Source organism: Hydra vulgaris, chromosome 02 (genome assembly GCF_038396675.1).
Source record: "Hydra vulgaris chromosome 02, alternate assembly HydraT2T_AEP".
In the NCBI taxonomy this organism is placed as follows: Eukaryota; Metazoa; Cnidaria; class Hydrozoa; order Anthoathecata; family Hydridae; genus Hydra; species Hydra vulgaris.
Window position 1 is genome coordinate 27,516,529 of NC_088921.1, and position 18,472 is coordinate 27,535,000.

An 18,472-nucleotide genomic window follows, 5' to 3' on the forward strand; every position below is an offset into this window, starting at 1 on the left:
CTCTCAGCACTGATTTTCTAAACAAAAACCCTTTAGTATGAAAGGTTGAAGAGGAATCAAACTCATTTAGGATTATAATAACATTCTCACAAAAGATGAAACTGAGAAACAATTTGTTTTACAGATCGTTGCTGAAGACCATAAAAAGTACCAACTGCTACTAAATCCTGTCTTATGAAACAGTTATGTTCAAGGTTCATTGGTTCACATTATGTTTTGATTTTATGCACATTATTGTTGTACATGAAAATGCTTTTGCCTTATAGCTTTTTGGTGTAGTAAATAAGAACATGGTCGATATAGACAAGAGTATGTCGTTTTTGAACGGAATTAATCATAATGCATATTATGTTACAACTTAAAGGCATTTGAGGGTCGCCTTGCAGTTGTCCGATTGAGCTGAAATTTTGCACAGTTCGGTATTTGGTTGATTGGAACAGGATCAGGGGTTGGGAGGTGCAACATTTTCACTTTCGAAAATTTCAATACAGCTAAGGGCCACCCTAATATATATATATATATATATATATATATAATATATATATATATATATATATATATATATATATATATATATATATATATATATATATATATATATATATATACATATATATTTTTCTTAAATATAAATACACTTTGGAATTTGGGAATGTTTTTCTGCATCAAAATGTTTTCGTGACTCATATATCAAAAGTCAAGAGTTTTTTTGCTTTCAACTCTTTTTAAACTCTTTATTTTACTATTTAGTAACTTACAATTTAAAAAGCAGTTGCTTGCAGATTATAATAATAGCTTAAATATTAGTTGAAGTGTTGTTGCTCTTTTTTATTATTTACTTCCAGCCTTGTTGTTTGGAGCAAATTGATAAAAAATCTTTAACAAGCTTTAACAACTAGAGTTACATATAAAATCAAACAAATAAGATTACTAAATACATATTTATTATATGTTTATAAACTAAAATTTACAATCTTATCTTCTAGCTTTTTTTTTAATAATATTTCAAACTAATTTCTTACAAAAAGTCTGCTTAAAAGTTTTTGAAAATGATTATATTACAACTTTTTTTTTTTTTTAATTTTTAACTTGAAATTGTTTATGAAAAATCAATGTTATAATGTAAAAGTAAACTTTATTTAAATGTAAACTAAATTTTTCCATTATTTAATTTGCCTCATGTTTTTAAATTGCACTGCACAGATATTAACAAATGTCTTAACTAACCATGACCTTTCATGTATACTTAAGTTCTTGGTGAAGGATTTTTTTAAATAAATAATATTAATAATTTTAAATATTTAAATTATGAAAATTCAAAATAAAATACCATTCTGCTATCACAACTGACAAAGACTTCAGCATAAAGTGTTTCATTTTTAGTATAATTTTGGTATCTGGATTCAACATCAACTAAATAAGGTGAAGCCTAAAAAAATATACACATATAAATTATGCAGTCCTCACCAAAAGTATTTCACAGAAAAAGTATAACTTTTTTATAAATAAAAACCAGACTTTTTTTCTACTTTTTTAGATTTGATTAGAAAAATTAACAAAACTTGTGTAAACTACATATAAAAAAGACAATGTTTGAACTTTTGCCTATTCTTTTTTTCAACAACTGTAGGTATAAACTTTATTTTAAAACTGATCATCAAAATTTGTAAAGCATGTTTTCAGTTAAATTTATGCATGTTTGAAACCGCGTAACTCCTAACCTATAAATATATGGTAGCGATTTTGTAAAAACAATGGCAGCGGTGTACCTTGGAGGTGGCTAATGCTAATTTTCAAAAGCAATTAAGTAATGATATCTCTAAAATTAAATCTTCGGAAGACTTGTTTATTTTTGCAATTAAAACTCAAAATCTTTATGAAATTGATAAACCTTCATATGAAAAACTTTATATCAATAATATTACTAAAACATATAAAAAGTCTGATACTACATAATACAACAATATTAACATGGAAGCTAAAGTAATAGAAACAAATTTGGGTATTGATGATCCATTAGAACGTCTTGCTATGAAAACAGCATTTATTACCTTAAAAGACCACAAAGAGAATTTCGCCAATAACCCTCAGTGCCGATTAATCAACCCTGCTAAGCCTGAACTAGAAAAAGTTAGCAAAACTTTACTAGACGACATTAACAAGAAAGTTAGAAATGCCACGCTTGTCCATCAATGGCACAGTACAAATCAAAAAAAAACTGTGTTTTTGTTCAATATGATATTGTTGATTTTTACCCTTCCATTTCTAAACAGCTTCTCCACAATTCTTTGACTCACGCCAAAAATTTTACTCAAATTTCAGATAAAACAACTGATATTATTTACCATTCTAGAAAATCCTTACTTTTTACAAGAAATAATATGTGGGTTAAAAAATCGGGAGATTCTGATTTTGACGAGACAATGGGAAGCTTTGATGGAGCCGAGTTGTGTGAACTGGTAGGCCTTTTTAATTTATATACCATCAGCAAAGATGATCGCTATTTGCGTGAAACTCTGAGTAATGTTTTAAATAAATCGAGTGTTATAACTATTTAGTTTTTTACTACATATATATATATATATATATATATATATATATATATATATATATATATTTATATATCAAAGACAATGTGTTATAAGTAGTTGCTTTTTTAAGACTATCCAATTAAGTACAGACAAATTTAAAAAAACTTACATCTGATAATAAAACAGTTCTTCTGTTCCTCAACTTCTCATGCCTAACTTCATTATTACCTATAAATTATTAGAATATATATTATATTATAACTTTATTATTATCATATATATATATATATATATATATATATATATATATATATATATATATATATATATATATATATATATATATATATATATATATATATAATTATACATACATACATACATACATACAAACAAGAATAAAATTAATGAAATATATATATATATATATATATATATATATATATATATATATAATTATACATACATACATACATACATACATACAAACAAGAATAAAATTAATGAAATATATATATATATATATATATATATATATATATATATATATATATATATATATATACATAGAAACAAGAATAAAATTAATGAAATAAATATATAAATATACAGTATTGGACAAAACATTTGCAACCAATATTGAACAATGCTAAAAAGTGTTCCTAATTTTACATGTCAAACGAAACGAACTATACTACCACAGCAAACAGTTCAAGAGTCTGGAGTCATAGCATGCCATGACATGAGCAATCAGTTGACAGGTGACAGCACACAGGCAGAATTTTGTTGACAAGTGCCATTTTGCAGTGGACAAAACAAGTGCAACTTTTTTGGTTTGTTTCATTTTCTTAAGTCTGGTCGGTGTCAACGTCACGGAAGTTTTTTAATAATTAACGGAAGTATCCAGAAGTTTCCAGAAGCATGCAGAAGCTTCCAGAAGTTTCCAGAAGAAGCATCTGGAAGCATCCAGTAGCATCCAGAAATATCCATAAATATTCAGACGCATCCAGACGCATCCAGAAGCATCGAAAAGAAGCATCTAGAATCTTCCAGAACAGGTTCACACAGGTTCATTTTACTATATAAGAGACATGTAAGTCGACATGTAATTCAGTCAGTATATGGAAATCAATCAGTCAGTAATATCAAGACAGTTTATCGAAGTGAGTTTTATCAAAGTGTTTTATCGAAGAACTTTAATACAAGAAGTGAAATACAACAAGTGTTTCATTACATCAATACAGTCCACATCCAACCAAGACATTTTGTTCCACAGAGCATTATTGTATCATCACAAGGTAAATGTAACACGGTAAGCCTTGAGAAGCGTGATTATTTATTTTTATTATTTTTATGACTTCAAGTGCAAAAATGGCTCCCGACAGTCTTGGATTGGAACTAAGAATGAAAATTATTGACGATTATGTAAGTGAAATGTCACAAAAAAGTATTTGTGATAAATATCGCGTGAACAGATGGACTGTATAAAGACTATGTTCCAAATATTGTTCTACGGGGAAGTAACAAAGGTGGAAGACCGCATTCCACCACTTCTAGAGAAGATTCTAGGGTCGTCAGATCCATCAAGAAGGATCCCTGGATATTATCAGTCGAGATACAAAAGCAATTAGAGCTGCCTGTATCGGACCGAACAATCAGACAACGTGCTGTTGAAGCCGGATTGTTTTCTCGACGCCCTGCAAAGAAACTGCTGATTTCACTAAAAAACCAGAAGAAAAGACTCCTGTTTGCTACATCTCATATTGACTGGAATGTGCAGAAATGGCAAACTGTCCTGTTCAGTGATAAATCGAAGTTCAACATCATTGGGAGCGATGGCATTTGCCATGTACGTCGACTGGCTGGAAAACGCCTCAATTTACGTTACTGTTATAAGACCGTGAAGCATGGTGGAGGCAATGTAATGGTCTGGGGGTGTTTTTCTGCTAACGGTCAAGGTCCAATACATCGAAACGATGGAATAATGGACTGTTTCATGTATAAAAATATCCTGAAAGATGTTATGTTACCTCATGCTGAATGGAATATGCCAATAAAATGGGTTTTTCAGCAAGACAACGATCCGAAACACACTGCAAAAGCCTATCGAGAACCTGTGGGAGATCGTCAGCCGCAGAATTAATCTTGAAGGTGTTCGTAATAAGGATCAACTGTTTGAACAAATCCAAAAGGCCTGGGCAGCAATTCCACAAAGTTTCATTGATCGCCTGATCGAATCTATGCCTCGAAGATGCAAGGCTGTGATCAACAACAAAGGATTCGCCACGAAATATTGATAGCAAAATACAGCTTGGTCAATATTTTGTCGAGTTGCACTTGTTTTGTCCAGAAGGAAATCAACTATTTTTAATACTTTTGATTAATTTATTAATTTTCGTGTACAAATAATGAACTTTGTGATGAATAAAACCTGAAGAACTTTGTCTCTAAACAGTTACATAGTTATTTCTCTAAATTGAAAAAATGCAGCACTTTTATATAAAGAAACTAAATAAGCATTATTTGGTTGCACTCGTTTTGTCCGATACTGTATATATTTATAAGGTTATAATAGCAAATTTACTAAGGGGAATATTGTATAAACACGCCAAAAACTGACATTTTTATATCACCCACCCAGTAAAACTTGTCACATTTCCTTAGACCAACATAGACAAAATTTAAGTAAATTTATCTTAGGAAGCCTAAACTTAAATTGTTAATATTTACTCGTAAGTTATGGCTGTTAGAAAATTTATTTCATTTATTTAACACATTCATTTACCTGATGGATACCTGATTGATGGATACATTCATTTACCTGAATGGATACCTGATTTTGATTAACTGGTTAATCAAAATCAGGTATCCATTGAGAATTACCGTGCTATTATGAAGGTAATCTAAAAAAAGATCTAAACAATTTACAAAGTTGTTTCTGGTTCACACAACCTGATAAACAGACATGTTTTTCTGAACTTTCGCTAATAACTGCAAATTTGACTACTTCTTTTTTAACTGTTTCTATAATTACTGTGGTATTAGTTTGTTGTCTGCGACAAATGCAAAAATGATTAGTCTTGGCTACAAGATTTTCAAAAATCTGGCGACAAATTTGACATTGTCTTTTTCTTAAATCCACAAGAGACTGATAAACAATGCAGATCAAATAGGTATGGTTTTTAAGATTTATTCAATTAGTAACATCTGAGTGAAAACCTTAAAGAAAAAAAAATCACAGACAGGTGGTAAAAACGACAATCTGCTAGTATTGAACCTATTGATGACAATGCATTTATTCCAAACTAAGTGTGCTCAAAAATCTGAGGCCAAATACATCTTTGTCAATGACTATTTTACTCCATATCAATGCTAAGACATTCATGGCCTTAACAAATTCATTTTATTCAATTCTTAATGATTCTTTTTATTTAAACAAAAATGTATACCAAAATTTCTAAAAGCTGAAAATAAAAATATATATATATACTTATATATATATATACATATATATATATATATATATATATATATATATATATATATATATATATATATATATTTAAATATATATATATTTAAATATATATATATATATATACATATATATATATATATATATATATATATATATATATATATATATATATATATATATATACATATATATATATATATATATATATATACTTATATATATATATACATATATATATATATATATATATTTAAATATATATATATATATATACATATATATATATATATATATATATACATATACATATATATATATATATATATATATATATATATATATATATATATATATATATATATATATATATATATATATATATATATATATATATATATATATATATATATATATATATATATATATATATATATATATAAGGTTCCTATATGGAATTTAAGTATGAATTTAAAGTTTAGGTAAAGGTATATATATATTTATATAAAATAAAGATATATTTAGTTAATATGTAATTAGAATTTAATAAAAATTATTACTAAAAGTCTTTTTATGAATTGTTTCAAAAATCTAAAACAATGATAATGATGATTATCATCATGATCATCATCATGATCATCATCATGATCATCATCATGATCATCATCATGATCATCATCATGATCATCATCATGATCATCATCATGATCATCATCATGATCATCATCATGATCATCATCATGATCACCATCATGATCATCATCATGATCATCATCATGATCATCATCATGATCATCATCATGATCATCATCATGATCATCGTGATCATCATCGTGATCATCATCATGATCATCATCGTGATCATCATCGTGATCATCATCATGATCATCATCATGATCATCATCATGATTACCATCATGATCATCATCATGATCATCATCATGATCATAATCATGATTACCATCATGATCATAATCATGATTACCATCATGATCATCATCATGATCATCATCATGATCATCATCATGATCATCATCATGATCATCATCATAATTACCATCATAATCATCATCATGATTACCATCATGATCATCATCATGATCATCATCAACAATGATATAAATAATAATAATGATTATAATAATAATGATTATAATAATAATGATGAAAAAAAATAATAATGATCATGAATATGATCATGATGCTAATCATGATGCGGATCCTGATGATTATTACATCAATAACAATGATGATTTTTTTTCAATTTATAAAAAATAATTCTTATAATTAAATAATTAATAAAATTTATTTGAATTATTTGTATTGTTAGCTCAATAATAACCTAATAGCATCAATAATATACGTTAGCATTTTTCATTGATTTATCATTAGCCCTTGATAAATTTGATTACAGAATTCTATTTGAAAAAATAAAGTACTATAGAATCAAAGGAAACAATTTAATGCTACTTAAAAGTTATTTAAACAACCGTAAACAACTCCTTGATAGTAATTCAACTGTATCTTTTATTTTATTAGATTTAACTTGTAGAAGTCCATCAGGAATTTTTTTGGCCCCTTCTCTTACTTATTTACATTAATGATATCCCTAAAGCATTTAATTTAATGACTGTTATGTTTCAATAATATAACAGTATTGTTTCAAAATATTAACATTATGTTAACTAAAGTTCATGACTGGTTTAAAATTTTTAAATTGTCCCTTAATATTGATAAAACAAAATGGAGAAATTACTGCTTAATGAAATGCCCTTTCTTGTGATAGGCAAAATGCATATAAAAAGAAAATATATAACAAGCTTTAAGGTGTCTATGTTGATGAAAATCTTAGCTGGCTTTATTTTTTGTGCAACAAAGTTGCTGAAAGTATAGAAATAATGTATAAGGCAAAAAATACTTTAAACTAACACAGTTTAACACATTTATGTTTTCTCTTTTATCCATTGCCATATAAATTATGCAAACATTTCCAGGGGTAATATGAATAAATCTAAATTGTTACCACTTTATCGTCAGCAGAAGCATGTAGCTCATCTCATTAATTTTGATTTTAGATTTGCTCATGCCATGCCTCTCTTATTTGAAATTAAAATTTAAGATATTTAGAAGCTAATAATTTTTAACATTTTAATACTTGCAATTTTAAAATAATTGTTTATAAATTTATATTCAAATTGTGAAACAAAAAATAAAATTAGTTAAAAAAAAAATCAATAAATCATATCAAAAAATAAATAATAAAAAAAATAAGAAAGAAATTTTGTGCGCGTATATTAATGTGTATGTTGTTTCTATATGCATGTATATATGTACATAAATATATGTATGTATGTCAAAGTTATACACTTGTGGTCACCCGATATTACCAGACTAATGAATTTTGTAAAGGGTAACTAAAAACCTCTAATGTAATAAAGTCACACTCTTGATTTTATCGGCAGTCATAGGTTGTTTTTTTTTTAACTATTTAAATGTATTTAATAGATAACTTCCTTGATAAAAACTGAAAAGTTTTATCGTTGAAACTAAATTATTATTTTATTTGAATTTTTTTACAAATTTTATAAAAGAATTTAAAGATAAAGTAATAGAACCATATTTGCCAAAAAAAAAAATTTTGAATGGCCTTGTTAAGAAGTGTTATGCGGCCTTGTCAAAAGCTTCAGTTAAATGTAAGTTGTAAAACATAAACATTAAAAGCGAAATTTTTTTTTTTTAATTATCTTTTTAATAGCGTATACGTAACTTTTATTCAGAAAATATTAGCCTTTAAAAAAAATTTTACCGCAACTGAGTAATTTAAAAAAAATTAAACTATTCTAAATTTTTTATATTATACAAAATTTAGTTTTTAAAAACTATTAATTAAATATGGTTTTGAAAATTTGAATAAAATTTAAAGGAATGTAAAACAATAAACGTTATTTAAAGTTTAGTTTCAAATGAATGAAAAATAGTCTCACATTTTTATTAGAGTTTTTTTCTTATCGCCTGCTAACTAATTCATTACAAAAAAATTAGGACACTTCATCATAGATTATCCTAGACTTTATCATGCAAAAGCAAATAACAATGTTTTTTTCATATAAAAAGAATTATTTTCATAAATATATTTGAAGTTTCTCATGTATAGCTCTTTTGGCGGTACACATTTATGAACATATATAACATTTGCAAATACCTTATTATCTTATATTGTCAATAAATTGATTGTAATCTTTTTTAATGATACTACTTTTTATACGTAAAAGTTGAAGTAAATAAATAAGTTGTGATAAAAAAAAAGATAAGATTGTTTTTAGAAATGATTCAGAAGGAATATAATATTTTTTAAATACCAATTTTCATTTAGTTACAATGCTATACTTTAAAAAACTTTTGAAATATCAATAGTTTTCAGGCTCCTGGAACAAATAAGATCTTATTAATTGCAACACATTAAAAACAAAGGGTTTTAAAGTATACATAAATTTTTTTGTATCTGTCAACACTTTTTTCTAATAAAAAAAAATACTTGAACTTTTTTATAAAACAAGTACTTAATTCAAGCGAAAAACCTAATAGAGTTTTTATCATCATGTGCTTTCTCTAAAAGTATAAAAGTGAATACTATCAATAGTTTACAATATTGCTTTTAGTTACGCAAATTATTTCTAGTCTACACTTAGCTCTGTTATACAAATTAACTAGAATGTGAAAAATTTTTGCTGAACATAAAAATTTTCACAAAAGGTAGCAACAGGCAACTCGAAAAGTTGGGAGGTGACTAAAAATAACCAACTCTAAAAAAATTACTTTCACTTGCCTTTCTGGCCACAAACCAAAAGTCCAAGTGTACACTCCAGTGCTTGTACATGTATGTATATGTGTTTTTGTATACATGTACACAAAAGTGTATTTGAAACTTTGTATGTGTTGTTATATGTGTGTGTATGTGTTGGTATATGTGTGTGTATGTGTGTAAACTCTTAACTAACCTATTTTGGCGTCATCATAACCAACCTGACTGTATGATACACAAAGACTTATTTTTATGATTTTACGATACACAAAGACGCAAGATCATAATATCAAAAATGTTTTACAACAAAGTAGAACAACTATATATTAAAATGTCTAATATATAAGATAATAAAACTAAAAAAAAAAGTATTAAGACAATAAGAGAAAATATATTAAAAAACTATGTATTCACTGGAATCAATATCTTATAACTTACAAAGAAAAACTCAATCATTAGATATATACAAGCACCCTAAACACCATAAACACATTAGAAAGCTTAATGTTAAAAAAGTTTGTTTTAAAACTTGTTAGACCAAATGGCCATCTTTCAATTTTTGTATTCTTTAGTTTTTATTTTTTTTCATATTCTTATTTGTATCTTATTATTCTATTTTATATATAATACTTAGATAAACAAAAAATGCAAAGAAAAAAAAAAACTGCTCTCTTTAAATTACCGTAAATGCCAGACTTTTTCATTTCTTTATACTTCTTTCTCATTAGATTTTCAACATTATGGTAATTATGCTTAATTCCATTTTCCTTCATAAAAATAAAATGAAGGTGATTATTTTACTTGGCTCAATTTATATTGTGTATATGCAAGTAAAGAAGTTAACTTGTGTATTATCAATTATAACAAGCATGCATACCTGTGGTATTATGTCATATCTTGTTTTACCGTCATCAATTGTTCCACTAAAATAGTTATTTAATTTTTTATTTTATGTTTAATTAAGTAGGAAAATCTACAAAACAATCATTTAAAAGTTTATACGTTAATCCACCACTGCATGTGCTGATAAAAGCATATGAGTCCTCTATTCCACGAACTTTTCCTTCGTAATAGCAGTTTTCAGGATAATGCTGTATATAAATAAACAAGTAATATATACATACATAAATACATACATATATATATATATATATATATATATATATATATATATATATATATATATGTTTATATATATATATATATATATATATATATATATATATATATATATATATATATATATATGTTTATATATATATATGTATATATGTTTATATTTATATATTTATATATTTATATATATATATATATATATATATATATATATATATATATATATATATATATATATGTTTTTATATATATATATATATATATATATATATATATGTTTATATTTATATATTTATATATATATATATATATATATATATATATATATATATATATATATATATATATATATATATATATATATATATATATGTTTATATATATATATATATGTTTATATTTATATATTTATATATATATATATATATATATATATATATATATATAAATATATAAATATAAACATATATATATATATATATATATATATATATATATAAAATATATATATAAATATAATATAAAAGGAGTTTGAGTTTTTTGAAGAAGTTTGAAGTTTCTGTATCATGGAGTTGAAAATTTATTATTCGTATTGATTGGCCCTTAGCTGAGTATAGTTTATTAATATTACAGTTGCCAATTTGTCACCAAACCTGACAACAGTAATTGAGATGAAACTGAAATATTACAAAATACAGATTCTGAAGGGTATTTTTATCAAAATAATGGCGAATTATTGAAAGCATGCCATCAGCATGATTAAGTTAATTACGGAGTTCAGAGAAATTAAGTTTGCATTTAGCCAATGAAATAAACCTTTGAGATCTAAGTTTTTATTCTTACACAAGGAATGATGAGACTTATTATTATGCAAGATATTAGTATCATCAACAAACAAATGGACTGATGAAAAGTAGACAGAGTTATTTAGATCATTAATATAAATCAAAAACAATAAAGGGCCAATTGAAACCTGAGGAACACTACAAATTATGAATTTGATTTGTAATCATTAATGGTATTAAACTGCTTCTGATTTGAAAAATAAGATTGAAACCAATTACAAGCAACTCCTCGGATTCCGTAATGGTTAAGTTTAGAAATTAAAATAGTGTGATTAACAGTATCAAACGCTTTTTGTAAGTTGATAAAAAATACCACCAACGAAATGAACAGTATTCAGTGCCTCTTATATTTTTTTGGTTATACTTATTAAAGCGTGGCAAGTAGAGTGTTTTGATCAAAATTCAAACTGAAAGTCATTTAAACAGTTAAAAGAACTCAAAAATAAGTATAATCTAGAATATATTAGTTTTTAATGAGCTTGCTAATGTTAGATAGAATTGAAACTGGTATATAGTTAGTACATGAGAGTTTTGAATCAATTTTATATACTAGAATGACACATGATAATTTCAAAATGTCAGGAGTTTTTAGTTTAATTATATTTGTTGGATATTTTATCCTTAACATTTTTACCTTGAATAAGATTTCGAATTTGAATTGATTTTATTATTCTTTTAGTAATCCATTGCTTAAATTGACACTAGTAGCTCGTAATACTAACTTTTCTGAGTGGCACATAAACAATCTAACAACAATGTTGTTTGAGAAATGAATGCTTCAAAACTAGAGTTGACATAATTTTTATTGGTAATGTCATTCCAATCAACTTTTAATAATTCAAATTTAAACGATTCTTGGTTATAATTTTTAAAATTCCTGCAGTACAAATTATGATTGCGTGATATAAATAGTTTGTTCAAATTAGGACAAATAAGAAATTGAGGTAGGTGATCAGAAAAAGAAGTTGTTAGATTTCCTGAAATAATTTTATTAGTGGTTACATTTGAAAAGATATTGGCAATGACTGTAGCAGAATGATCAGTAACTCTCGTTGGTAGCATAATAAATGGGCGAATATTATAAGAAGTAACTTTAAAAACTCAGAAGTTGCAAAGAGTTTGACTGTATCAAATCTATGTTAAAATTGCCAAGTAGAATGACAGATTTATTTTCCCTAGATATTTTTTGGAAAAGGAAAGATATTTTATTATAGAAGTTGTTTACATCCATGCTAGGGTGTCTATATATGTAATCAATAATAACATTTGATTTGTCGGGAAAAATTATTTCAACAAAAGTAGATTCTAAATAGCTTGGTGAGTATATGATCAAATCAGCTCTTCTTTTATTAATCAGTTTTTTTGATAATTATAACAAAGTTCCACCACAAGAAGATTCGGTTGGTGTGTGCTTAAAATTATAACTTTGAATAGTAATTGGATGTGTGGAAGGAGATTCTTTTTTTAACCTTGTTTCTGTAATTCCAATAATGCTAATTTTAAACTAATTAACGATAATAATATGTTCAGATCTTAAAAGTGCTTTTGTAAAGAGGATATGTTTAAATAGAAAAAAGACATGGAGTTTATGATGTCATAGTTATGAGAACAAAATTTTTTAATGTCATATTGACATTCTACATCAACAGATGAACAGTTTTTCTCATCAGAAACTGAAGCATGAGACCTAATAAATTTATTAAATTGAGTATAGATTTTATTCAAATCTGATGCTGGAAAGAGTTTAGTTGAAAAAGGCAAGTCATCAGTTGTAATAATTTTATTTGAAGAGAAGAGTAGTTTAAATTCATTATAAGATACATCAGTCAATGGAAAGACACCTTTAGTAGAAATTACACACAACCATGTTGAGTGTTTTGAATGTGTTAAATTTTACCCATGATCATAAAGCCTGTTACGTTTTGAATGAATCCAAAACAAACATACATAACATTGAGTTGCTTGGCAACTTATACTAACTTTATTTTTACATGCAGTGCATACTCCTCGAAAATTAGAGGTCATAGTAAAACTAATAAGAAACATAAAAAAAAAAAATTTGCAAAATTCAGAAGAAAGCTTGAAGTTGTTAAGTTTTAAAGGAGAAGAAAAGAAAATAATTAAAATAACAATGAAAAATAACAACGATACAATATTTTAGAGAGTAATTATAATAGCAACAATTATAATAGTAATAATACTAATATTTGCCAAAAATTAAGCAGTAATAATGAACAAACTAATATAAAATAGTAGTTATAATAATAAAACAATAGAATAATAAGTAATATTACAAACAAAAAATAAGAATATATAACTAACAAAAAATAAAATATAAAATTAAATTGAAATTTTATCTAATATTATAAATATATATTATAAACAAAATCAAAAATAACATAAAAAAAAACAAAAGGAAAAGTAATATATTAATAACTAAATTAAAGATAAAAGTAATATAACTATATATATTTATTTAACAATAATAAATATATAATGTATAAAAGTAATAAATTAGAATAATTAATAAGACAAGATACAAGAAAAATCAATCTAAATAAAAATTTGATTTTCTCAAATTCTTCTTTTTGTTTTTCAATAGAACTTTTATACGCATGTATATATATATATATATATATATATATATATATATATATATATATATATATATATATATATATATATATATATAAATATATATAATATATATATATACACATATATATATATATATATATATATATATATATATATATATATATATATATATATATATATATATATATATATATATGTATATATATATATATTATATATATATAACAATTTTCCTCTATTTACCTTAGCCGGTTGTGAATATTCTCAACAGACGATTTAAGAGATGCTCAATAAGGGTTCAAAAAAACAGTTATTTAAGGCGTACTGCCTCTGTTTGTACAATGCTGCTCTGTGGCTTAACTATAGTGTAAATACTTTTTCAAATCTACAATCTTGTTATAAGAAATGTGCTAAAACATTTTTTGGCTATGACAAGTACTCAAGTGCTAAAAATATATTTATGGAGCTGGGCCTGCCTACTCTCAATACTTTACTGCTTAACTGCAGACATAGTTTTAAAAATCAGCTTGTCGCCTGCGCCAGTAATAATTTAACTGCGTATGGATTAAACAGAATTGTTAATTGACTTTTGTTTTGTTTTACTATGGACCTTGTATTGTACTTGTTGTCTGAAATAAATGAATTATTATTATTACTATATATATATATAACAAAATATTGAACTATTTCAGAAAAAAATTCAAGGATTTCCAGGATTTATTGCTAAAAGAGGTGTTTTTTGAGGACTTTTCGAGGACCTATTATATTCCAGGATATTTCCATGTTTTCAAGGACCGCTGACCACCTTGTATATATACATATATATATATATATATATATATACATATATATATGTATATATATATATATATATATATATATATATATACATATATATATATATATATATATATATAAATATATATATATATATATACATATATATATGCATATATATGTAAAAACATATATATATTTTTACTTTTGCATGGCGAATATGTAAAAAAATTTGTTACAAAAGTTTAAATGACAACCATGTTAGATATAAACGCTATTTATTAATGAAAAAAACACAAAAGAAAATAAAAACAAAAAAAATAAAACAATTTTATTCTTATAAATTGACGAAAACTTAATTGAGCTAATTATTTTATCAAAATGTTTAGTTTAGAGACAACTAAATTTTTCATAGTTAACAACAATTTTTTTTTTGTATATAAAATTATTGAACGAAACCTAAAAAAAAAATTAAAAACATTAAAGAAATATATGTATTAAAAAACTGTTATTTATTAAGTTGCAAGCACACGATTATTTATACAACATTTGATAACAATAACAAAAAATTATTTAAATTTATATTTAATAATAAAAAGTAAATTCATATTAAAAAAAAAAGTTACATTTTATTGTCTCTTTATTTTATATCATGATATTTTATCTTTATCTATTTTTTTTTTATTGTATTGATTGATTTTATTGCTTTAATATTTTTTAGATTTCAAGATTTTAATATTATAAAGAAGTCATATACTTTTTATCAGAAATAAATTATATAATTATGAAATTAGCTTAATTTCATAATAATATAATTTACTATTTAAAAAATATATATATATGACTTCTTTTGAAACTAATTTAATAAAAATATACAATTTTATTCTTATAAAAAAAGATATAATTTTATTTTGATTTAAAAAGTATTCAATTTAGTTCTGATTTAAAAAAATATATTTAAGTTTATTAAAACTTTATTTGTTACCAGAAAATTTTGATTTGTTAAAATTTTATTTGTTACCAGACTTGGACAGGAATGATTTGTGATTGCACACTGTAACTGACTGCAATTTATTTTTTTTTTCCTTTACAATTTGGCCACAGCTGTTTTGATGTTTTAGCGATTTAAATGCAATAAAAAAATTGTTAAATTATGAAAAACATTTAATTACTGCTCTTTTCTAAAAAATTTTAGTTTCTGCGAAGGCTTCAAATAAAATAAAAAAATTAAATATAATGATTGTTTAAAGACGTAAAACATTTATGAACATAAATTACGATAACATAAATTTTACTTGTAAATGAAATATTTAAAATTAAATCTATTTATAAATTGTTTATAAATTTATTAAAAATACAACATAATAATACAACAAAATAATAAAAAAATAAAAAATTGTGAAAAACCAACAAAATATTATGTTAAGTATAAGATTGTTTTAAGAAATAAATTATTAGGAAATCTTTTTTCATATAACAAATGTTGATTCTATTAATAAATTTTGCTAATGAATAAGTCTAAACAACTTTTAACACAGTTTAAAATTAAATTTAATGACAACACGATATTTTAAAATACTTTCAAAACATCAATAGATGGTTTTCTACAACGTGACATTAAAATTTGAGGCTGCCATACTGTATGGCAAATAAAGTAAACAAAGCGAGCATAACGTGTTCAATTACAATTATTTAGATAACATACCTTAAAGTAGATAGATTTTTAAAGATTATTTTTGAATAAATTTATGTAGAATTTAGTTATCTCACAATATAAATAATTTATTTTGCTTAAAATAAAACTCTGTTAAATAAGTTGTTTTCAAAGGAGTATTATATTATAATACAGCTTTGAAAACAAGAATTTTGAATGCTTCGGAGTACTTTATATATAGTTTACTTATTCAAACATTACTAATAATTTATAAGTAATATGCAAATAAGTAAACTGTCTTTAAAGTTCTCTAAAACGTTCAAAAATATACTAAGGTATTTTTGTTTAACATTTTTAACATTTTCTTTTAAGTATTATAACACATAAGATTCCTTCTTTTCTTTTTTGATATTTTTTTCAATTTGCTAACATACATACCTTAAACATAGTTAACACATTTTGGTTGTTTAAGCATGTTAAATAACTTGTTAAATTGTATTAATATTTTAAAATGCTATGTATATAAATAATATGTATATAAATTATTAAATAGCTTTAGTATATTAAAAGTTTTTATAATAATTAATAACAATAATAATTGGCAATAAGCAAAACCACAAACTTAGAAGAATGTGTCGTTTTAGAGGCAATCAACACTCATGCTAAAGACTTAAGCAAGTTGCAGAGTATCCAAATGATTATAATTTTATTATAAATTTTAAGTTGTTGAAATTATGTGTATCTTTTTGTTGTCATGTCAAAAATTTTTTTCATATAACAGACTTTTTGTTGACAAATTAACTTATCACATGAGCCCTGTTCATAAGCTAAACTTTAAATTTAAATGCTTGCTTAAAAGAAGTGTTTTTAATTAACCATTCTTTGCATCAAAAACAAATGCAAATAAAAGTTTTCATAGTAGTCAAAATTGACTGAAAGTTTTGATTAGCTTTAAGAGAAGTAGGAAGAGGACACAAATCAAATTCTAATTTTTGTTTGTAACATTTCAAGGACTTCTATAAATAATACTAGTAAATATGTAACAGATCTGTTAGTATTAAAACATTTTCAAGCAAGCTGTTATAATGTTTAGAAGATCTATATCATTTCATTGATTAGTGTATGAGTTTCTCAGCAGAGGTGACTCTTTGTCATTTAAAGATGTTGCTAGTTGTAAGCCTAATGTACGATTCTATATATTAGCACTGAAAGTGTTGGACAAGTGCAGTTTTTTTGAAATTTTATTGAACTCAATGATAAATATAAATGACTGTAACTTAATAATGGATCTCAATAATGGATCTCAATAACAACCTTTAGTTGATACTATAAACTAACAAACACTTTTTTTGTATACTTCAACAATACAAATATTTAGGCTCATCCATAAATAAATTATTTGTAGGCATACAATGTATGCTTAGCATATGTGCATACTTTCAGAAGTACTCCACGGAAGCAAGTGATTTATGATTTGTGTCCCATTCGTTAAATTTAATTTTTATTCCACAACTTTACACTATTTGCAGTTCTCTGACAAGACCTGAATACTGTTTTATTACTGTTATGAGGTTTTACAACTCTATTCAATGATGAATGGCCTTTTTCCAAATTTTTTCATTTCTTTAAACAGCACAAGCCATAAATAATACTGCAACAGCTTCATATGCTTTT

The 18,472-nt window shown here is 24.4% G+C and overlaps 1 protein-coding gene across 2 annotated transcripts in view; it reads right to left on the reverse strand.

The window, feature by feature from the left end:
* Positions 1-18,472, reverse strand: part of LOC136076853 (disintegrin and metalloproteinase domain-containing protein unc-71-like) — a 162,500-nt gene that overhangs the window by 114,980 nt on the left and 29,048 nt on the right. For both annotated transcript variants that reach the window (XM_065790460.1, XM_065790459.1), the window contains exons 5-9: positions 10,811-10,899; positions 10,686-10,731; positions 10,491-10,575; positions 2,701-2,759; positions 1,331-1,429 (exon numbers count right to left, since the gene is read on the reverse strand). In XM_065790460.1, the coding sequence (XP_065646532.1) occupies positions 1,331-1,429; positions 2,701-2,759; positions 10,491-10,533 (201 nt within the window). In that variant the 5' untranslated portion in view covers positions 10,534-10,575; positions 10,686-10,731; positions 10,811-10,899. The remainder of the gene's footprint in view (positions 1-1,330; positions 1,430-2,700; positions 2,760-10,490; positions 10,576-10,685; positions 10,732-10,810; positions 10,900-18,472) is intronic.